This window comes from Callithrix jacchus, chromosome 7 (assembly GCF_049354715.1).
Source record: "Callithrix jacchus isolate 240 chromosome 7, calJac240_pri, whole genome shotgun sequence".
In the NCBI taxonomy this organism is placed as follows: Eukaryota; Metazoa; Chordata; class Mammalia; order Primates; family Cebidae; genus Callithrix; species Callithrix jacchus.
Window position 1 is genome coordinate 155,003,866 of NC_133508.1, and position 24,495 is coordinate 155,028,360.

The window sequence follows — 24,495 nt, forward strand, 5'->3', positions numbered from 1 at the left end:
TTCCAGAAGTTAGAAATAGGAATGGTTTGTAAAGTCCTACAACTATATTCTGATGCTGGATGGTGGTAACCTTGTGTAGTCCTAAACTGGTCAGTGTGAAATAGTCCTGCCACCTCTGAGGCACCACTGCCAGTGCTGCGCATGCTGCAGTTGCCCCTTGAGCCAGAGAGATGTTCATTTGTTATATAACTTCCTGGCTCCTTCACTGAACATGCCTCGTCCAACATTGTTTCCCAGTCTGTCACATCCTGGCATTCAGTGTGTAGATCCAATATCGCATGTCTCGTTCCAAAGGATCTTATTTTGCGAACTATATACTTTAGTGTACATTACCATACAATGTAAAAAGATCTATATATAAACAATGCAACCAGCTATCCAAGTGTTACACCAACTAAAACCCCCAATAAATCTTGAACAGTGAAAAAAAAAAGAATGATACAATGGATTTTGGGGTGGGAGGGGGATGAGGGATAAAAGACTACACATTGGGTACAGTGTACACTGCTCAGGTGATGACTGGACCAAAATCTCAGAAATCGCCACTAGAGAACGTATTCATGCAACCAAACACCACCTGTTCCCCAAAAACCTGTAAAATTTTTCAAAAAAAAAATGGGCAAAGGATTTGAATAAACAACTCCCCAAAGAAGATACACAAAAGGAAAGCAAACATATGAAAGGATGGTCAGCGTCACTCATCACAGGAGAAGCTCCAATCAAAACCACAATGAGCTCTCACTTGATGTGCCTTAGAGTGACCGCTATGGAAAGAACAGGAAATGACCAGTGTTACTGAGAATGTGGAGGAATTAGAACTCATGTGCTCTGTTGGTGGAGATGTCAGACTGTGCAGCTGCAAAGGGAAACAGCCTGGAGGTTCCTCGAAAAACTAAACAGAATTACCAAATGCTCCAGCAGTTAGTTGCACTTCTGGGTATATATCCAAAAGAATTTAAAGCAGTATCTCAAAGAGATATCTGCATACCCATATTCATCACAACGGTATTCTCAATAGCAAAAGGTAAAGGTAACTGACCCCTTGTTGATGGCGGCAGATGAATAGATAAAGGAAATGTGGTATGTACTTACAACGGAATATCATGCAGCCTTTTAACAAGGAAATCCTGTAATACATTACAATGTGGATGAACCTTGGGGACCTAAGTGAAATGAGCCAGTCACAAGGACAAATATGTATGATTCCACTCATGTATCACAGAAGATGGAAAGGTAAGGTTGAGAGCTTACCTTTTCACCTTACACTAATTTCCCCTCCCCCCAGCTCTTGTATCTTCTGAAGGGGGGAGGGGAAATTGGTGTATAGTGGGTCTAGAGTTTCAGTGTGGCAAGATGCAAAAGTTACGGAGACCTGTCGCACAACAAGGTAACTATACTTAACACTACTGAACTGTACATTTATAATGGTTACGATAGTAAGTTCAATGTCACGCTTTTTACCACAATGTTTAAAAGAAAGAGGTATCAATAAAAACATGAATTCTCTGAAAAAACTCAATAAAGGCAAATTGCTTTTTTTCTTTTTTTTAAAAAAAAATGCTATCAATTTAGGTATGGGCAAAATAACTGTAAAAGATTGAGTGTATGGGGAGGATAACAAAAACATTGAAGGATTCTACATTCCACTGGCTTCACAGATGCTTACTTTCTTACCCCAGTTTAAAGAAATCAAACCTGAAATTTGTAGAGAAGACATTATAGGTTTTGTTTATCCAAGACAGTGGCGAGAGACTCCAGGCAGCAGACCCATGATCAGCAGAAGGGTCTGGGCCTGCAGGAGACTGGTGAACGAACGTGCATGGGTAAGTTGAGGCAGAAATAAAACGTCTAAGATCCATGGGAGGAGTCTTTTTTTTGTGGGGGGGACGGAGTTTCGCTCTTGTTACCCAGGCTGGAGTGCAATGGCGCGATCTCGGCTCGGTGCAGCTACCATTAGGCATCTGCAAAACAGAGACTCTATTAGCAACAAAGTTGCAAGACTCTTCTTCGCTGGCATGCAGAAAAAAAACTCAAAATAGAAGTGACGCCTTTATTTCATCCAGCTGAAACGAGTTGGTTTTTTTTTTGTTTTTTTTTTTGTTTTTTTTGAGACGGAGTTTCGCTCTTGTTACCCAAGTGCAATGGCGCTATCTCGGCTCACCACAACCTCCGCCTCCTGGGTTCAGGCAATTCTCCTGCCTCAGCCTCCCGAGTAGCTGGGATTACAGGCACACGCCACCATGCCCAGCTAATTTTTTGTATTTTTAGTAGAGACGGGGTTTCACCATGTTGACCAGGATGGTCTCGATCTCTTGACCTCGTGATCCACCCGCCTCGGCCTCCCAAAGTGCTCGGATTATAGGCGTGAGCCACTGCACCAGGCCCCATGGGAGTCTTTTTATGATTCCCACATTTACCTGACATACTCTCTTGATCAACTAACAGCCCAAATTATGTCAGATAAGAAAGTTTCTACTGTTACTCTCCCCATTTTTATTAATGAGGACATGGAGACATAAAGAAGTCAAGTAATTTGCTCGATATTTGAACCCAAATCTTTCTGACTCCACAGTCTATGCATGTTCTAAACCATGATAGCAGGCTCAGTGCCTGAATATGCCAGGCATTTGTTAAGTATTTGTTGCATAGATAGAAAGATGAGTAAGAACTAGCCCCTGCCTTTATGAAATTCATGGTCTTACAAGATAGGGAGGTATATAAATAATTCATTATATTACTATATAATAAGTAAACTTAGAGAAGTTCACTGACATAGCACAAACCTTTCTTTGGATTTCTATCCAAAATGTTAAGAAGGTTTTCACATAGGAGATGCAAATCCAGATTTTAAAATTTTTAAATGAATAGGCATTTACCAGGTAGGGATGGGACCAGATTCTAAGCAAAGGCGGTTACATTTGCAAAGTTAAAGAAAGAAACAACAGTAAGATACGTTGAAGAAATAGAAGTGATTCTGTGCTTCCGAAGGTTGAAAGTTAGAGGATAGGGTGGTGAGAGCATTCCCCAGGGCCAGCTCACAGGGATCGTGGCAAAAAGCTACTGAAGGAAAAATCTGTAGAGCTAACGGCTATGTTTGTATTTTAGATCACTCTGTCAGCAGATAGCAGGGAGAGACAAAGCTGGAAGACTGAAGGGGCTGCGTTAATCCAGGTGAAAACTGAAGACCCTCAACTGTGATGGCAACAGGCAGAATTAATTCATAAAAGATTTTAGGGAGAACTGATAGGATTTCATAACTGGATGTGAAGCATGGAGTCCAGCCGTGGGTCTGCATCGATACTGGTGCATTCAGCCATGTTGGACAATACCAGTGAAAACAGAAAGCAACAATTTCAGCTTTAGACTGAAGTTTGAGTTTCTTGAGGAGCCTTCAAGTGGAGATATTCAACACCAGATAGATGGTCTGGAGATTAAGGGGGTGGGAGATCTATCTGAGATTGTCATTATAGAGGTGGGGAAAGAAGGCCTAAGGACAGAAGCTTGGAGAAGATTATAATGTCAAGTGGCCTGGAGAAGACAAACCAGTGAGAAGCAGGCTGAGAAAGAACTTCCAAAGCGGTGAGTGAGACAGTGGTGTCAGAAGAGGAAGGAAAGATTCACAAGCAAGCTTGCCAATGGCCAGCCACACCTGGTGCCACAGAAAGACCAGGTCAAGTGGGCAGTGTTCACCGTTGTGACCCAGGGAGTCCGCGTGGATCCATGCCCAGGTTTCAGTGGGCTAAAGTGGCAGTGAGAATTAGGAAATCACACAGAACGCAGAACACCAGGAAACGGTCGGAAGTTTGAAGATGGGAGGGGAAAGGAGGTGATTTGGAATTAGCATAAAAATGTGGCTGTTTGGTAGGATAGGAGACACTGGAGCTTGATGGGCTGGGTAAGCTGTGGATGAGTGTCTGGCCCCAAAGGGGTAGGAGGGCTCTAGGGTTTAGGTAAAGGGTGCTTCCTGTCCCCTCTCCTCCTTTCTGCCTCTTTTTAAGGCCTATTCTGATCCCCCCCCCCACAATTTTTTTTTTTTAATCAGAACTTGTCAACAGACCCGCCATAAGAAATTTAAAGAATAGCCCTTCCCAAGGAAGTGTTCGCTTAGAAAACAGGCGATGGCCTGGGAATCCCATCTGTTTCTCTTTCTCCTCTTTGGCCAGGAAGCTAAATTCACCCTATTTTGCACCCCATGCTTTTTGCCTCCTCCACAGAAAGCCAAGTTGTGCCTTCCCCACAGGTGGGAAGAGTTTTCACCCGCCTTGAAAACCCCTTCAGCCTTGGTTAGTTCATCAGCTCCTGGTGAAGCCAGGCCAGTGGGAAGGAAGAGCAAGAAGGCCGGGGAGTTGGGACCTGGACTTCATCCTCCATCACAGGCGCCAAGTCACAGCTGGGCTATGTGTCTCCCTTAAACGGAGCCCTTTGCGTTTCTTCCTTTCTTCCTCAGTTTCTTCCGTTGTTATATGAGGGAGTTGACTGAGATCACCAAGGTCCCTTCTTGTAGTGTGACTGCTTGGTGTTATACACATGCAGAGGTGAGGCTCAACTGCAGGGCCTCCCTTACATGGGCAGGTCCAGGCCCTGTGGAGCAGGAATCAATTTGACCTAATTCAGAGAGCTCAAGTGGGGAAAGGGATGCAATAATGGTCAGCCTCCTGCTGACTCCTTAGGGTTTTCCCCCTCCTCCAGCTATTCACTGGCTTATACTCTGCCTCCTGTAAATCATGAGCAGCTAGCTAGGTTTGTTAGAAAGAGCTGTGAACCAAAAATGAGAAGGCAGCCTTAGACTGCAACCATTTTCCAGCCATATGATATTGATCTACTCTGAGTCTGTTTTCTCATCTGTAAAATGGGATTAGTAATACCTACCACATAGTGACCTGAGGTATTCTATAAAACTCTATCTGTAAGTGCCTTGCACAGAGCCTGATGTGTAAAGGTCCCTGTTTAAATATTTCTTGGGCCTGAGTGCTTATGATCAGAGGCCATAGCACCTGCAATTTCTGTGGTTCTGTGGAAGTGATATTGGAGCACATCAACCTGAGAAAAAGAACTCTTTATTAATCTTCCAGGAACTAGAACAGAATCTTTCTTCCTTCAGTACATTCCTGGTTTCTTTGTCCAGTACTGTCTTCCCCTCCATCTGACTCAGGAATTACATTTTTACATTCCTTTCAAACGATACAATTGCAGTGCAACAATTCCCAAGGTAATAGAATAACTGTCTCTCTTGCTGGCTCTATTTTTTCTTTTCTTTCTTTTTTTTTCTTGACAACAGAAAACTGCTTTTTTCCCTCCAGAAAAGAAGCAACAGCACCCTGTCAATGTTGAATTCTGGCAGAAATGAAGCCACTAAAATGGAAAGAGAAAAAATATTTTGGCAACAGCCAGGAATGAGAAATTGCATAGCATTTACTGGGTTATATATATTTTACGGATACAGGATATTCTCTGTTATTGGCAATGATTGTCTCTGTGGTCAATGCTGATTTCTAAAATAATTCTCTCTCCAGTGCACTTGGCAGATTCATTGCATTGATGGCCTCGGTTGGTTTGTGTTAATCTCTCCCTTCGCTCTGTCACTTTGCAGCCCCCTCCATAAACAGGCGGGATACATATTAACCCATCTCTTGCTTTTGGACTTGGTCATGTGGCTTGCTTAGGCCCATGGTGGTCACGATATGAGCAGAAGCTTTAAAAGATGCTGTTGTGTTTCCACTAGTTCTTTTGCACCCCTGACTTACCGTGAAAATGTGCCAGTCCAGCCCGCCAGAGAGATGTGAGAGACATGCGGAAGAGAGCTGAGCCGTCCAAGCCAAGGCCATCCTAAACCATCCAGCTCCTGTCAGCAGAGCACAGCCGCATGAACAGAGCCGCCCTTGTCAACAGAAATAAATGTTTCCTGTTGCAAGCCACCAAAGTTTGGTGATTGTTACACAGTACTAACCCCTTCACCACATTTCCTTAAAGTGCTGCTGCCTGGGGGCGACCCCCAGCTTCTCCAACTGAAATGGTGAATAAATTCCTGTAATTTGAGCCTCACTGATTTTACAGTCAGCAGCCTGGAGAGCTGGTTTGAAATCTCCATCCCAGGCAGACTGCCCTTTAAATATTCCCTAAATACAACCTGCACGTCCCTGCCTCTGCCTCTGCACATTGTATGTATCCACACTGACATGTCCTTCCTTCTCCTCCCTGCTGATTTGCATCATACCAGATGTCCAAGGACCGACTTTAAAACCAGCCTTTTCTGAATGACCTCCTGCCACCATTCCCTGCCTTTTCAGCCTATTAATTCAGGTTATTTCTTGCCCGAGCAATAAATCGGATATCAGACCGATGTTTGCCATATATGGCTGCTGTTTTTTGTTTGTTTGTTTCTTTGTTTTAAATCTCAGTTGTTTATTAAAGTAGATCTCAAGTTCCTGGAGGTCAGGGCCCTCTTACACCTCTTTTGTCCCCCAAGCCTTGTGTAGTACCTTGAAAAGGGAGGTACAGGGCCTTTCACTTAAGACTTTAATATTTGTAGGTTGACCGTCACTGGGGGGCTAATTGTTAAGTATCATTGCTAATGAATAAAACCAGAAGAGTGGATGAGTGAATGGAGGGATGGATGTATAGACACAGACAGATAGGTAGATAGATAGACAGATGGACAGATAGATAGATAGGTAGCTACATAGATACATAGACAGACAAAGTTAGATTTTTCCAGACCTGAATTTGTAGAATATGACCCCATTCTACTATAATTCTCATGAGGAAAACAAATTTTACTTTAAAATGCCACCTTGCTCCTAAAGATTTTACTGACCTCCCATTCATTCTCTCCAGATTAGACATGACCTCTTCCTTCTCTGATATCTCTCAGGAGACAGTCAAGTTCTCACCTGCTCACCTCCACCATGCCACATGGCACAAACAGCAGGTCCTTCAGGCTGTATCTTAATTACGTATGGAAATCCAGCACCTGGTAAGGTGCTTACTGCACAGGGAGTACTCAGTAACTATTTGATTATTTTGTCTGTCCCACCTTTGTCTTTATTTTAAATGCCCTACTTCAGGCCCTTATTATTGCTCATAGAGACAACTGCAAAGATCTTGTAACTGGCCTTCTTGCTTCTAGCCCTGTCTCCCTCCTTCACCTCTCAACCTGTTAGCAATGCACACATAAGCAATTCAACTTAAAAGGAAAATCCAACCTGGCTGTACTCCTACTAAAAATTTTAATAGAAGGCCAGGTGCAATGGCTCACCCCTGTGATCCCAGCACTTTGGGAGGCTGAGGTGGGCGGATCACCTGAGGTTGGGAGAGTTCGAGACCAGCCTGAATGACGTGGGGAAACCCTGTCTCTATTAAAAATACAAAATTAGCCAGGCATGATGGCACATGCCTATAATCCCAGCTACTTGGGAGGCTGAGGCAGGAGAATTGCTTGAACCCAGGAGGTGGAGGTTGCAGTAAGCAGAGATTGCGCTATTGCATTTCAGCCTGGGCAACAAGAGCAAAACTTGATCTCAAAAAAAAACAAAAATATCTTAATGGCTCCCCTCTTCTTCAAGGTATTAATAAAAGCCAAGCTCTTAGGCTTTGCACACAAAGCCCACTAAGATCTTCCCATCCTACCTGTGTAGATCCTTCTTTCATAACAGCCTCAAACTTTATTCCAGAAGATAGTACAGCCTGTGTGTCATGTAACCGTTTATGCTAGACGGTTTCTCCCCAAAGGTACCTTGGCCCCCTGCCTCTTTAGATGACTCATTGACTCACCTGGCCCAGCCCAATCCATCCTGACCTTTCCTCCTGCCTACAAATTTTCCCCACCCCATAGGTGCCCCACTGATTGACACGTCACATTGTGATTACCTGATTTAAGTGGAAGCTTCCTGAGAAGTCTGACACTAGCGTAGTATTAAATTAGCCTAGGTCCAGGGCCAACTGTTGCATTCAGGCACTCCTCTGCCACCCTTGGTACCTGGGTTCACATCAGTATAACCGCCCATTATTGTAACTACCCGGTGGGTTCTCCTTGCCTGCTGCCCTGATAGAGTTGATTTATCAAGACTGGAGAATTGCAACAGAGAAAGAGTGTAATTCACACAGAACCAACTAACTGGGAAACCAGAGTTTTATTACTCAAATCAGTCTCCCTGAAAATTCAGAGTCTGGAGTTATTAAGGATAATATGGCAGGCCAGCGAGTGGGGAGTGCTGATTGGTCATTTCGGAGACTTTTGTTGCAGTCTTTTGTTCCTGGGTGGGATCAGAGAACTGGCTGAGCCAGATTATCAGCCTGGGTGGTGCCAGCTGGTGCATCAGAATGCAGGGTCTGAAAAACACCTTGAGCACCAACTTCGGTTTTACGATGGTGACCTTATCCCTAGGAACGATCGGGGAGGTTGGAATTGTGTGGCTTCTGGCTGCATGACTCCTAAACCATGATTTCCAATCTTGTGGCTAATTTGTTCGTCTTACTAAGGAAGTCTGCTCCCAGTCAATAAGCGGATTTGTTTCCAGAAAGGGCAGTTCTCCTCCTTGTTTCAAAATTAAACTGTAAGCTAATTCCTCCCAAAGTTAGTTTGGCCTACACCCAGGAGGGACCAGCAGCAGCTTGGAGGCTTGGCGCAAGATGGAGCTGGTTAGCTCAGGTCCCTTTCACTGTCATAACTTTCTCACCGTTACAACTTTTGCAAAGGTAGCTTCAGAAGGCAGATGAAGATTTACTTAAATGTTTCACGATGGCGATGATGGCGGCCAATATTCATTGAGCACTTACTGTGTACCAGATACTGTTCTAAGTGCTTTAAATAAATCAGCTCACTTGGCATTCGCAGTAATCTTACGGGGCACATACCAGTAGTATCCTCATTCTAGCAGGGAGGGTTGGAAAGGTTAATTAAGTTTCCTAAGATTACATAGCTACAAAGCTAGAAACTGCAGGCAGACCCAAGCAACCTGACTCTAGGGCCTGTAACCTGCACCACCAGCTCGTGTCGACCACGTTCCTGTTTTCCAGGGGCCTTCTCCAATTTCTCAGTCATTTCCTTTCCCAAGAACAGAGAAGCAGGGCCACGAAGAGAACATTTCTGGTTGCTTTTTTATTCATTTAGTTTACCTAAATTCTCTCATTATTACCAAATGACACATACTGAGCCAGGTTGAGGCCCATCTTGTCTTCGTTTTATCTGTATCTGTTGACTTGACCATGAAGATAACTTCTTTACTCTCAAATTTGAGTGATTAGCAAAGAGCTACATAATGTAACCAGTTTTGCTTTTTGCAAACCATCTCTGTTTCTCAGCGGGCTGGAAACCACACTATTGCTTCCTCTTTACTTTGCAGTGAGAGCACAGCATTTGTCACTCAACCTCTGAAGGTTAGTGACACTGCTGGGACAGGAAAGGACTGTGCTGGCCCAAATGGCAGGCATCTCATATGTGGCATCTTTCTTTCTCTTTCTGAGTAAGTTTTATGATCCTTTGTGTTTCTGTTGTCACAGGAGGTAGTCAACTCCGGGTGCAGGGTGATGGAACAGGACAATTTAGTCACTACAAAAACAACGATGCCATATATTTCTGATGTCAGCAATACATTTTGACTTGTCGATGACAGTTCTTGGCTTGCCTAGATATCCTTGAGTTCCAGGGAGGGGCCATGCCTGGTTGAGTCCGTGCGCGTAATTCCAATGTTGTTTACACTTGTGTGTGTTGCCAGATCTGCAGTTGTGCTGGGCCCTGGCTTTACTCATCTTCCTGGGCCAATCATCCCAAGAGACAGTAAAAGCTTTGTGCCCCAAACTGAAAGGAGACCTCAAGGTTTGCCTGATATTAAAGTTTGATGGGATAAATATGCCTTGCAGATATGACTGGATGGAAAGAAAGGTTATGAAAGTACTTAGTAGTTTAGACTAAGCTAAAGAAAGATTCTGGATTTCACCTGTGAGTGGAAGTAGAAATTGACTACTGCAGAAAGATTCTCTTGGCTTTGCTGAGGGCCATGCAGAGGGATAAATGCCTCTAGGTGCAGATAGATAAATGCCTCTAGATCTAGAGAAATGCCTCATTTATCTATGTTAGAATAGGATAGAAGGAGAGGAAATTTGGAGGTAGAAGGGAAAATCAGATGAGTTGAGCAGATAATGGAATAGTTTCAAACCAGATAGCAGGTACTTTTTATGGTACAGTTTCCATTAACATCTGGTAAACCAAATAGACCCCATCTCAGAATAATGTTTTAAATGCATAAAATAAAATGCACAGGATTATAGAGGAAATCAATCATATTGAAATGCAGGTATCAAAATATTTTAAATAAATTGTAATGTCGTAGTTTGGTTCTTATTTATGCATTACGTAACCAGATCTAGAGGTAGATCTATTACCACCAAATTTCAAAGTAATGGTGAGCATAAACTTTTCAATATATCTTCAGTAGCTGTGACATGAAAATGTCTGTGGTTTATTGTCTACATTCATAACTGAAGAAATACTAAATTTCCATTAGAGGTAAAAATGAAAATAAGGATGGAGGATTATTTTCACCCTGGTTTATGGACCCCTTAATCCTACATGTGGACCCAGGTGAAGAACTCTTGCTTTATAGCTGGGCATGCTGGCACACACCTGTGGCCCTAGCTACTTGGGAGGCTGAGGTAGGAGAATCGCTTGAACTTGGGAGGTGGAGTTTGCAGTGAGTCGAGATTGTGCCTCTGCACTTTAGCCTTGGCAACAGAGTGAGATTTCATCTAAAAAAAAAAAAAAAACTCTTGCTTTAGAGAGACTGGATGGAGTTACTGCAGAAACCAGAATGTCTAGGGAGATTGGGGAACTCAACCAAGCTGTACTTGGTGTGACTGGGACTATGGCTAAAGAATTAAAAGGAAAGAATGCGGTATTCAGCACAAAGAGGTTAATACTCATTGGTTGAGTTGAATTGCACTCATGTCTCTAGGGACATATGATAGTGTGAGGTAGGAGTCAGACCTGGAGCCTACAGATGTTACTAGGACCACTTGCCGGGTGATGGATGCCTGCCAGACTGGGTTGGCAGGTGTTGATGAATAGGTGCATTGGTGGTATCCTTGGGGACTGGTGTGTTTCTGTTCGGTTAAGTTGTCTGAGTGTGACTCTCAAGTGTATGTGCTGTGTGTATTTGAACTGTATGTTCGCCACATATATAGGAGGAAACTGGGTTGACACTGTGCAATAATTCATAGAATTGCAAGTTCTCTTTTTTTTGGTAAGCAGGCTAGAAGGCCTGGGGAAGGAAAGCAGTAATCAAGGCTCAAAAGGGGAAGCTGAAAGCTTTTCCCTAACCCATTTAAACAATTACCTAAACTGGGTTATAGATTTACGTCTTCTAAATTCTGACTCATCCGAAGCACTAATTTAGTGTAGAAGCACAGTTTTTATGTGAAGAATACATAAACCAGGAAGTTACTTGAAAAAGCTTTGGAAGTCTGCTACTTGTCCTTACAAATATAGTGGGGAAATGAAAGAAATTATTAAAATAATGATCAATTAGTCAATTACATTGCTTAGCAAACGTATACTTTGTCCCAATTTTTTTCAATAAAAATAAGGACTGAACAATCCTGATAGAAAATGGCGCTATATGAGGTTAATGTCCTGGGTAAATAAGTTCCTGGACTTCGCAGTTAGCTTTGTCTGCTTGATCTATCTCCCCAACCGTAACTAGCTGCCCTACAAATAAGGGCCGTTAATAGGGGAGGGTTTGGGGGAAAGGCTGTCTGTGTTATTGAGATTGCATTCATGAAAAATAAAAAAGATTCCACTTAGTGTGGATGGAAGCTATCTTAGCCTCCAAGCATATAGGGTTTTTGAATGTGCAAGGAGAAAGAAGCTGCTTGTTATGTTGGCTCTTCCCGCGGTAGGTTTTGTATAAGGTAGCATTATTTGAAATTGCTGTTTTTTTGATATCAAAAATGATCAAGTATGGGCCATTTCATATGGTTCAACCTAATAGTTTTCATTCAAGTAGTACTGCAATGGTAAATTTGACAATTCCAGTGATATTTTTAAAGAAAACCAATACTATCAAGGAATTTTTAGTGTTTTGAAAGCATGATTCCAATGTTAGTATATCAGTGCCTGTGTACTCATCAGCCAACAAGAATGTGAGCTGCTATTCAAAAGTAGCTAACCCTCTGTCTGTTCAAAGAGAAAGCAAGAGGACAGTCCTCACAGGTGTTTTCCAGAAGGTGCGCGTTATGTTCTTGAAAAAACCCGGAGACTACATTTATAATAAGATGCTTACATTTACTGCCCCAGTGCACAGCCATTTGAGTTGTTCTCTGTCAGTCATGCCACACTATTTCTTTCACTTTGCTGAGAAAGTAGAATGTCTTAGTCTGTTTGGGGTGTTATAGCAAAAGTAACATAAACTGGGGGACTTGTAAACAACAGACATTTAGATCAGGAGGCTGGGAAGTCCAAGGTCAAGGCACTGGCGGGGTGTAGGTGAGGCCCTGTCCCTCGTAAACAGTACTTTAACTGTGTCCTCATGGGGCAGAAGGGCCTAGTGAGCTTCCCGGACTCTGTTATAAGGGCACTAATCCCACTCATGAGAGCAGAGCCCTCATGCCCTAACCACTTTACAAAGGCCCCACCTCCTAACACCATCGCCTTGGGAATTTAGGAAGACACAGACATTGAGACTACAGCACAGCCCCCTCCCAGTCATGGCTCTGCTAGACATTACTTCATTCATCCTCCTCTCTGGCTTCGCCCATTCTCTACCTTACCCCTTCCTACCACTTTTTACCTAGCTACTCTTTCTAGCTGCCATCTCAGTCTTCTTTTTCCCTTCTCCACGAAACTCCTGGAAGTTTATACTTCCTGCAGTCACTTCTTACCCTGAAAAACTGCTGCTCCTGCTTTATTGAAACCTCTTTTGCAAAGATCTTCGTGGACTCCTCTTCATCAAGCTAACAGGACACTCCTCTGCCTTCAGAGTTCCCAGCCTCTTGGCAGCCTTTGGCGTGCTGACAAGCCCTTTCCTCTTGGAATATTCTTCCTCCCTTGGTTTCCAAGCTGCTGTGTCCTAGTTGTCCTCCGTCTATCTAACTCTTCCCTGTGGGTTTTGTTCCTCATCCCATCGCTTAAGGAGAGATTCCCCAGTCATCTCTCCTTAGCCCTCTTCCTTCTGTTCCCTAACACTTCCCAATACTTGCATGTTACTGACCTAATTCACCTCTAACAGCTCAGAACTCTCCCTGGTTACAAACAGACACTTCCAGGAACACGCAGGAAACAGTGGAGACCGCCATGGATTTGGCATTTGCACATCTATTATTGAGTTCAAGTCTGGCTCAAACCCTCGGAGTTTTTAACCTAACTAAATATGGGAATATCACAGGGTTTCGAAAGGATTTGATTGTAAATATTTTCAAAGGGTTCAATAGACCTCAACCCTTTGAAAATATTTATAATTTATATACAAATATATATATTATTATTCCAAATGTTTTCTGGATATCCTTCCTGTCTATTCCATGGTTTTGAAATTTAGTGTTTCTCAAATTAAATGCATTCTATTTGCACCCACCCTTATATACACAACAGTAACTCTTCCTGATAAGTGTATTCATAGCCTCAGCATTCTCCGTCAGCCTTATCAAACCCATGATCTTTTATTTCTTCCTGACTCTCAGCTTGCCATTTAACCGAAAACTCTACAGATTTTGTCTCCACAGTGACTAACTCACAGTACCTTTATTTTTATTCCTATTGCTTTTGTCGCCCGTGTCCTGAACTACTGTAATTACCCGATGTCTATTTCTCACTTCCATCCTCCTACACACAAACTGTTAGGTTCATTTTCCTGAGACCTTTCAAAGACTTTCAGTGATTCTCCATTGTCTAATGAATCAAGTTCAAACTTTTAAATGTGATAGTCAAGTCTTTTACGCTCTGGACCCAAAGTTACTATCCAGTTTTACCTCTTTCTATGAATTTTCATGCAGCCCTCCCCCATCCAGTTGATTACTCCTTATTTTTGAACAAGTCTTGATTCCTACTCAGAGAGTCTTGCCATGAAATCTCCTCCACCTAAAATGCCCTGTCTCCCCACTTATCTTGTCATAATCTTTCCAATTCTCCAAAATCCATTTCTAATACCATCTCTTATGCCATCTCCATAAACCTATTTCCCTCCCTTCAAAATGTAGTCCCTCCTTTCTTCAAATTTTTTGAAGCACTTTTATTATATGTTTTCCACAGAGAAGACTCCTGCCCACTTGACTGGATTATAAAATCCAGAAATCAGAAACTCGCCTAAATTCGTCTTCATAGCTTAGTCCCTCAAGCACGAGAAATACTGTAAGTTGTTGAATAAATATTTATTGAATTGGCAAACAAAGCAGTAGAAAAAGAAGTGCTAGTTTTCACAATAAAAATTTTCAAATGTGGTACCCGTCTTGCAGAAAAGTGATGGGAAATGTTGGAGAAGTGTTGCCTAGCCACCAAAAATAACATCATTTCTAGAAACATGACTTGATATAAGTAAGTAGGTTAGTGGTACTTCAAAAGCCACATTAAAAAACATTTTTATTGTGAAATACAACATAAGAAAACCTTAATAAAACATTTTTATTTTTTATTATTTCAGTTTAACAAATAAGTAAAAAGTAAAATCTACAGAATCTCTACCCAGGACAAGAAATAGAATATTGTCAAGACCCTGGAAGCACCCACCCAGCCCGCGGTGTTCCCCATCAAATCACAAATGCTCCGCACATGCAATCACTTTCCTTTCATTATAACCACTTCCTAGCTGGCTTTTTTTTTTTTTGAGATAGAGTTGCCCAGGGTGGATGGAGTGCAGTGATGCAATCTCAGCTCACTGCAACTTCTGCCTCCCAGGTTCAAGTGATTCTCTTGCCTCAGTCTCCAGAATAGCTGGGATTCCAGGTTCTTGCCACCACACCTGGCTAATTTTGTATTTTTAGGAGAGACAGGGTTTCCCCCATGTTGGCCAGGCTGTCTTGAACTCCTGGTCTCAAGTGATCTGCCCGCCTCGGCCTCCCAAAGTTCTGGGATTACAGGCATGAGCCGTCTGGCCTCGCCATCTCCTAGATTTTTGCTAATGATTGTACCCCTTATGTGTGCATCACTAAACAATACAGTGTGGTTTTACCTGTTTCTAAACTTCATAAATGGTAGGCTCATTCCGTGTATAGTCAAAAGGATTCAGAAGTGTTTTTGTATCTTTCATTAAACATAGCCATTCGTGGTACTGCAAATAGTTGTAATTGTTGATTTTTATTTCTATATAACATTCTACTTCATGACTGTACCACAATTTATCCAGTCTACTGCTGATGGACATATGGGTTGTCTCTTGTGTGGGGCTTTAATGAGCAGTGTAGCTGTGCATATTCTTTCACACATAGCCTGGTGCACACATTTCTCTAAGATGGCACTGCTGAAAAGTGTTTTAAACTGCCACTCTAGTATAACCTGTTGGCAAGTAACAATTTAAATTTGTCTAAGACGGTCTAACTTCTAGTCCTAGATTCTTATTACAAAAACAGCATGATATAAATATGTCATATTAATTCGGACTTGTGAATAAATTAGTGTATTCTAAATTATTATAGAGGCTGGGTGCAGTGGCTTACACTTGTAATCCCAGCACTTTGGGAGGCTGAGGCAGGCACATCACGTGAGGTCAGGAGTTCGAGACCAGCCTGGCCAACATGGTGAAACCCCGTCTCCACTAAGAATACAAAACCTAGCTGGGCGTGGTGGCCCATGCCTGTAATCCCAGCTACTCAGGAGGCTGAAATAAGAGAATCACTTGAACCTGGGAGGCAAAGGTTGCAATGAGCCAAGATTGCACCTAGCACTCCAGCCAGGGTGACAGAGGAAGACCATCTCTCTCTCTCTCTCTCTCTCTCTCTCTCTCTCTCTCTCTCTCTCTCCCTCTCTCTCTCTCTCCATATATATATACACACACACACACACACATATATACATATAGAGAGTAATATATAACGAGATTATATATATAATTAGTAATATGTATTACTATATATTACTAATTATAATATATATTATAATAGGTTGCTAATAGCAACAGCATTAAATATATATTACTCTCTATATATTATAATTGATATATAGTAATTACTAATTATAATCTATAGATATATAGAGAGTTATATATATATTACAACAGCATTCAATATAATATTTATATATATAAAACTAGAAACGTGTGGTTGGCTGACTGGTTGGCTGGGTGTTGCTGGTTTTCCCGTTTTAGATTGAGCATATGTGTATATATATATATATATGTGCAATATATGCACCTGACTGCATCAGGTGACCACTTACCTTTTCTGCCCTTTTGCCCTTTTTCTGTAGTTCCCTTCTATCCCTTAGAACTATGTTCATTTCATCCCAGATTCTTATACTCAGCCTTATCACGTTCTCTGTTATGTCCGCTTCCCTTACCTTGTTTTTCCACTCTAGTTAAAGCAGGAAGAGCTGCAGGACAAACCTCTCAAACACCAAACTGGGAAGGAAGGGGCCATGGATTCGGCCCAGAGCAAGGCAGCATAGTTGCCTAACAGCCGAGCTCCTCTAACAAAGTCGCTGCCCTTTTAAAGGCTTACAACTGGGCCGGGCGCGGTGGCTCAAGCCTGTAATCCCAGCACTTTGGGAGACCGAGGCGGGTGGATCATGAGGTCAAGAGATCGAGACCATCCTGGTCAACATGGTGAAACCCCGTCTCTACTAAAAATACAAAAAATTAGCTGGGCATGGTGGCGCGTGCCTGTAATCCCAGCTACTCAGGAGGCTGAGGCAGGAGAATTGCCTGAACCCAGGAGGCGGAGGTTGCAGTGAGCCGAGATTGCACCATTGCACTCCAGCCTGGGCAACAACAGCGAAACTCCGTCTCAAAATAAATAAATAAATAAATAAATAAATAATAAATAAAGGCTTCCAACTCTAAAATTACATGTGAAAGGGTCTTGATCCATGAAGTAGGCGTGGGTGGAGGTTTGATCCAGTTTACCTAGAAACAGTGCCTTCTGGGAGATTCCTCCCTATGGTATCCATGATCTATAGATGGGATCGTGGTTAGCAGTAGGGGTCTTATCCTTAACCGGGCTGGTGGCGCCAACTGGTCCCTCCTCTGGCTAACGTCTAACTTCTTTTGAGATGCAAGGTAGAAGGCTGAAGGTGATTAAGGGTCTCCTTCCTAGTCTCCGTTACTGTTGTCCCTGCAGAGTCACGAAGTGCAGCAGAGGTTATGCTTCTTCCACATCTTCTTATGAACTCTGTTCGGTGAACTCCTCCCTCTCTGGCCCTTCGATGTCTTCCAATCCTGTCTTCCCTTTCACTGTCCCCGGGGCCCCTAGGGCAATAACTTGCCCCCCTTGTGGCGTGTCTGTCCTTTGTCTGCGTTCTTTCTGGAACACAAAATGAACTAGCCTTTCATGTCAATCATAGTATGTAAAGATATGCTTTTCGATTTCTGAAAAATACTTGATTAAAAAAATTTATCAAATGAAATATTACCATTAATCATGTTTCTTTCCTTTAGCCCTAATACTTAAGAATAGTTCCAATAGAAGACATTCCCTAGTTGTCCCAACAGAAAACTTTTGGTCAGAAAAAAGCTAAAATAAATTCCGATCCCAGAACCTGCTGGATTTTACAGCCATCTATGAGGAGGTTTTTCAGTAAAACTATAGTGGCTCTTTAAGAAGTGACAACACAAAACCAGAAAACCCTCCGCAGAACAGAAGGAAGTGCTGCTGCCTCTTCAGATGCTAATTTTGGCTAGTCTTGCAACAGACCTGGCCAGGAGCTACAGACAGTTCCAACCAACCAGCTAGGAAAATCGTGGCACCAAGGGCAGAGCCCTGACTTTGCAGCTCCAGCAACTACTTTGCTGGAAACTGCCCAATGACAGGTACCCTGGAATTTGAGGCTTGAGGAGGTATATGCCAAATTTTCCCATAAAATAATGTAAAGGGTGCATTATCATACATTTATTTGCTTTAAAATAAGTACCCTTTGATAAGCAGATGGTTTATAGAAATGGTCATGTTACTTTGATGAAGTTAAAACGTTTTATTGTGAGACAGAGTCTCGCTCTGTCGCCAGGCACCAGGCTGGAGTGCAGTGGCGCGATCTCGGCTCACTGCAACCTCCACCTCCCGGGTTCAAGCAATTCTCTGCCTCAGCCTCCCGAGTAGCTGGGACTACAGGCACATGCCACCACACCCAGCTAATTTTTGTATTTTTTTTTAGTAGAGACGGGATTTCACCATGTTGGCCAGGATGGTCTCAATCCCGCATTGGCCTCCCAAAGTGCTTAGATTACAGGCATGAGCCACCGTGCCCGGCCAAAACTTTTTTTTTAAGGGACTGAAGATTACTATGGAAGTTAAAGTTATAAAAGAACAATTAACTCATCAAGCGACTCCACTGCTGCTCAGCCTGAAGAAGATGTTGAACATTTGAGTTGATTATAGCTAATAACCTGCGATCTCCTTTACCAGAATTGTAATACAGGGAAACACATAATGTGGTATACCGGGAACTGGAGCACTAATCTCCTTTTATTCCCCTTTCTTTCTTCTACTTGCAAGCTGAGCTCAGCCTTGGCCAGAGAGAAGTAACAGTTCAGAAAGGACCACTGTTTAGAGCTGAAGGTTACCCAATCAGCATTGGCTGCAATGTGACTGGCCACCAGGGACCTCGTGAGCAGCATTTCCAGTGGTCTGTTTACCTGCCAACAAACCCGACCCAGGAAGTCCAGATCATTAGCACCAAGGATACTGGCTTCTCTTACGCAGTTTATACGCAGCGGGTGCGAAGTGGAGACATCTACGTGGAGAGGGTCCAGGGCAACTCAGTCTTGTTGCACATCTCAAAGCTCCAGGTGAAGGATGCTGGCGAGTATGAGTGTCACACACCGAACACTGATGAGAAATACTACGGGAGTTACAGTGCAAAGACTAGTCTAATTGGTAAGCTGCTTGTCCACTTCTGCTAGCCAGCCCTGAGAAGCCAGAGTCTCTGTCATCACAATGTCTTGCAATATGACATGACTTTACATGGTTCCATTTTCTTTGAGAAAAGAGCCCACGTACCCCTGTGGCTATTTTGGAGATATATCACAAGTGGGTATCTCATGTTCTCTAAAATCATCTGTTTCTTTTTCTCAGTTATCTTTGCCATAAAGATTTAGATGGCCTTCAGCAAGGCCTTCTCCACAGCTATCCATAGGTTGCTAATAGCAACAGCATTCAACAAAGCTGTGAGAGTTCTTGTGTTGTCTCTGCTTGGAGTGAGAACAGTAATTTGACAAGAGAACTGGTATCTTAGGTGATAAGTCATTAACTTAGAAATGATTATTCTCAAATTACCATTCTCTAGCATGTTTACATATTGGGAAAGGGTCATAGTCCTTGCAATTGTCACTTTATCCCTTTGTCTGGAATATCTATCATCCCCTTTTCAGCTTAGCAAACTCCTACATATACTTCAGGACCCAGTTTAGATATTGCCCCTTCTGTGGAACTCATCTTGACTGCTTGGGCAGAATTCTCACTTTTGTTTCCTTTAGGTCGTCTGTTCATACCGCTGCTATCAGCATGCATCCAGTTAGATGGTACCTGGCTATTTGTATGCCTCTCTCCCACCACATCCTCAGCTTCTACTCAGTGGCCAGCACTGAGCAGATGCTCTGTCACATTCATTGATTAAATGCAAGTGTTGCTTCTACATAAGCTTAGAAATGTGATTTCATTCTAGGAAAACAAGAATGGCAGGGTAATAAGATAGTTACCAACACTTTAGTAAAGATTGCTTTCCAGCTCTAACTGATCATTTTAACAGATTATTACAGAGCCTTAGAGAGGAACAGGTTAAGGCCAAGAGAGGTGATGTGACATCCCCAAGTCCACGTAGTAGGGATGGATTTGGGATCAGAATCTAAGGTTTCTCCGTCCCAGTGCTTTCTCCCTTCAAAGACATGCTCTGTGTCTGAGGAGCTAAATTGGTTACAGCTTATGCTACTGAAGCAAAGTGAGGGTCAACACGTCGGTGAGACATTTGCTTTGCCAAGTTCCGTAGACTGTACATAGATGCCAATGTTCCCATTGGCAACAGAAGAAGCATATGGATAGGAAAGCATATGGAGAGGCAGAAAACTCAAAGTCTGCGTGCTTTACATATGGCGGCTCAGGGTGCCATTTTCACCTACAGAGGCCCACTGGACAAGCAGTGGGCAGGCCATCTTATTATCATTCCTTTCTTTCCAGTTATTCCAGATTCGCTCTCTGCCACCATGAGTTCTCAGACTCTCAGTAAGGAAGAAGGTGAGCCATTAACCCTCACGTGTGAGGCATCCAAAGCCACAGCCCAACATACACACCTCTCTGTCACCTGGTACCTAATGCAGGACGGAGGAGGAAGCCAAGCCACAGAGATTATTTCTCTCTCCAGAGATTTTATATTGGTCCCTGGGCCCTTGTATACAGAGAGGTTTGCAGCCAGTGACGTTCGGCTCAGCAAGCTGGGGGCCTCTACGTTCAGGATGTCCATAGAGAGGCTCCAGCCCTCAGATCAGGGCCAGCTGTTCTGTGAGGCGACGGAATGGATCCAGGATCCAAATGAAACCTGGATGTCCATCACAAAAAAGCAGACAGATCGAACCACTCTGAGGATCCAGCCAGCAGGTAATCATCTTCCTAGGAAATTCACTGATACAGTAGTATTAGGTAGTGGGGATTTATGAAATACCTTTTAATTTTTGTTCTAATGTTTCTTTGGCTCTAAAAAAAAATGGGCTAGAAAGTTTGATTTGATTTTGCATTTTTGTCATCTGAGAAGCATAGCTAAGAGGGAGGATATTCAGTTTTGGCTCTGCCCACAGATCCTTTGTGAGATAAGGTCTACTCCATGGTTAGATCGGCTCCACAAGCCCGTCATGGAAGTAGTCTGGTTACCGTTTCTGCAGCCTCTGTGTTTGCACATTAGCTAATTTAGTTCTAACAACCACCCTGTGAGGCAAGAAGTTGAGTCCCCATTTTAAAAATGAGGACTCTAAGCCTCAGACATGCTAGATGTGCTGCCTAAGCCCACCCAGCTGGTGAGAGCAGGGCTGGTATTCAAAGAGAGGCCCGTGTCTCTCCAAAGCCCACTCACCACAGGCAGCTGGGCCTCAAAGTAGCTCCAGTTTCCAACATGAAGCCTTGTCTTCATCAGCGATGGGATTTCCTTCCACCTGTCCCCTTTCCCAATTTGGACTGCAATCACTTTCTTTTTTTCTTATTTTTTGATTTAAAAAAAATTTTTTAAGAGACAGGATCTTGTTATGTTGCCCAGGCTGGCCTTGAACTCCTGGGCTCAAGCACTCTTCCCACTTCAGCCTCCCAAAGGGCTGGGATTTCAGGCATGAGCCGCCACACCCAGCCTGCTGTCACTTCTCATAATCCTTTGGCATTTTCGTCAAAGCAAGTAGAAAGGCCTTGTCTGTGATTCCCGGTCTCTCTCTATAGGCTTTTGTTGAACAGGAGGGGGTTGCTAAGCCATTGCTAAATGGTACCGTATACCCATTGCTAAGAGCAATGACCCAATGGTGAATCATTAAAGTTTTCTCTTTATTAAAAAGAGCGATCTTGTGTTCTACCTAAAGTTGTCCCACTGGCCTCAAGTATCCAAGTTACATCCATGAGTCCTCTGGAGCCATGTCACAGTGTTTTCTAACTTGAGAAAATTCTACTGGATATTCTTAGAAAAAGAGAGTAAGGAATCATAATATACAGCAATTCTGTGTAAAATATTTAATTTAATTTATACAGTATTTAATTCAGTATACAGCATTTTGTTTATTTTATTTTGTTTTCTGGAGACAGAGTTTTGCTCTTGCTGCCCAAGCTGGAGCACAGTGGCTCACTGCAACCCCTGCCTCCAGGATTCAAGTAATTTTCCTGCCTCAGCCTCCCTAGAAGCTGGGATTACCGGCACGCGTCATCACATTCAGCTAATTTTTTGTGTTTTTAGTTGAGACAGGGTTTCACTATGTTAGCCAGACTGGTCTCGAACTCCTGACCTCAGGCTATCCACCCACCTTGGCCTCCCAAAGTGCTTACAGGCGTGAGCCACTGCGCCCAATTCCAATATTTTATTCTTTGATTTAAAAAGCATGCATTACTATATGCCTCATACACCGTGCATACATCTTGCTTACTAGGAGTGCATTCAGAAAACCATGGGTACTGTCGTTGCTGGGTGATTTAAGGAAGAGTCATGAGGATATTTTACTCTAACGATTTTTTTTTTTTTTTTTTTTTTTTTTGGTTTACTTACCACTATAGAACTGAGCTCCCGCATAAAATGTGATCCCCTGTAGTGTCCTTACAGGGGGTGTCATCTGTCTCTGGTACTGAAAGGACAGACAGTGGGCTCTCTAAATACCTGCCTTGTTTTTGTTTCCCAGTGAAAGATTTTCAAGTCAACATTACAGCTGACAGCTTGTTTGCTGAAGGGAAACCCTTAGAACTGGTTTGCCTGGTTGTAGGCAGTGGCCGTGACCCACAGCTTCAAGGCATTTGGTTCTTCAATGGGACTGAAATGGCTCACATCGATGCTGGTGGAGTCCTGGGCCTCAAGAATGACTACAAACGAAGAACAAGTCAAGGAGAGCTCCAGGTTTCAAAGTTAGGCCCCAAGACTTTCTCTCTCAAGATCTTCTCTCCGGGCCCAGAGGATGAAGGCGCCTACAGATGTGTGGTAGCAGAGGTCATGAGAACACGCACAGGTTCCTGGCGGATGCTTCAGAGAAAGCAGTCATCAGACAGCCACGTGCGCCTGAAGAAGCCAGCAGGTATGTGAAGTCAAGACCAGGCATGCTTTGGGCTGCTTTCAGATCCCCTCTTGTCCATAGACGACGCCTTCGTGGACACAGTAGGAATCTTTGTGAAGAGCAGGTTTCAGTCAGATCACATCGGAGGTGGAGTGGAGTGGAGTAAAGGAAGGCACCCAAACTGGCTGGAGACCCGAGTCCTAGGCGAGCTGCGACCATGAACACACCACTTTATGTCTCTAAGTCTCGGCTTCCTCATCTGTAAAATGATGGCACACAACTAGATGGTCTCTAAGTTCCTTCTTGCCGTCTTAGAGTCTATTTATTGTTTGTTCTAATTTTTATATATTAGATATTTCTTAAAGCAGAGAACATCTGCATTAATGAAGCTCTCTGCCTTCGTGTGTGTGTGTGTGTGTGTGTGTGTGTGTGTGTGATAGAGAGCAAGAGTGAGAGAGAGAGACACACACACACTGGTTAAGAGTAAAAAGCTACACTTTGTCCTCCTTCCTGGGCCCTCTGCCTTCGTGTGTGTGTGTGTGTGTGTGTGTGTGTGTGTGTGTGAGAGAGAGAGAGAGAGAGAGAGAGAGAGAGACAGAGAGAGAGACGGAGAGCAAGACAGAAAAAGAGAGAGAGAGAGGGAGAGACACAGCTTAAGAGTAAAAAGCTACACTGTCCTCCTTCCTGGGCTCTCTGCCTTCGTGTGTGTGTGTGTGTGTGTGTGTGATAGAGAGCAAGAGTGAGAGAGAGAGAGACACACACACACTGGTTAAGAATAAAAAGCTATACTTTGTCCTCCTTCCTGGGCCCTCTGCCTTCGTGTGTGTGTGTGTGTGTGTGTGTGAGAGAGAGAGAGAGAGACAGAGAGCAAGACCGAAAAAGAGAGAGAGAGGGAGAGACACAGCTTAAGAGTAAAAAGCTACACTGTCCTCCTTCCTGGGGAATGAACACCCATGTTATCCTACCTCGAGACTTGGCTGGCATTTTTCAGTTGCCTTCTGTTAATCCCCTACTGTGTTAACCTGGTGTGGGAAATAGTACTTAGTCACAATTCAGACTCACAGTTAAGAAACGAAAAGGTAATTGATAGTGGGCAGACTCCATCCTCTGCATTTTGCTGTGCTGAGACTCCGGTCTTAATGGTTCTGGGTGTCTGCATGTACAGATCTGAGGAAGCCACTCAGCTCACCTTTAATTCATGAGGGTTGGGTGACCTTAAACATGTTTGAATAATCAATGCCTTTTGTGTGGCGAAAACCAGACAAATCTATAATAATATAAGGATTCACTAGGCTGGGTTTAAATTCAAAGTCCAGAAAGATTAATTGCCCAAAAGCAACAACAACAACAAAATTTAATATTTAAAAATTTTTAAAACTGAGCTAAAAATAAAGATGTCCTTGTTGGAGACATCTCCAAACGACGTGTCCTTTCCGTTTCTCCAAAAAGCCGCTTCCTGGGAATGAAGATGCACAGCGTGGCCTTGACTGGCAGCCCAGGAAGTGTGTTGGTGTTTGTCTTCACACTAAACATTTGGTCTGACTTTCTAGAGTTAAGGAAAAACAATATAGGTAGGTTTAAATATTTATGCAGAGATAAATCTCTGCTTTATGCATCTCAGTCTTCTCTAGAACATAGCTGCAGG

At 43.1% G+C, this 24,495-nt stretch overlaps 1 protein-coding gene across 1 annotated transcript in view; it reads left to right on the plus strand.

Moving 5' to 3' along the window:
- Positions 1-9,360: 9,360 nt before the first annotated feature.
- The window catches only part of CD101 (CD101 molecule), a 37,877-nt gene continuing 22,742 nt past the window's right edge, over positions 9,361-24,495 (plus strand). The window contains exons 1-4 of the mRNA XM_035252580.3: positions 9,361-9,461; positions 18,628-19,008; positions 20,305-20,721; positions 22,485-22,871. Of these exons, the coding sequence (XP_035108471.3) occupies positions 9,419-9,461; positions 18,628-19,008; positions 20,305-20,721; positions 22,485-22,871 (1,228 nt within the window). The 5' untranslated portion in view covers positions 9,361-9,418. The remainder of the gene's footprint in view (positions 9,462-18,627; positions 19,009-20,304; positions 20,722-22,484; positions 22,872-24,495) is intronic.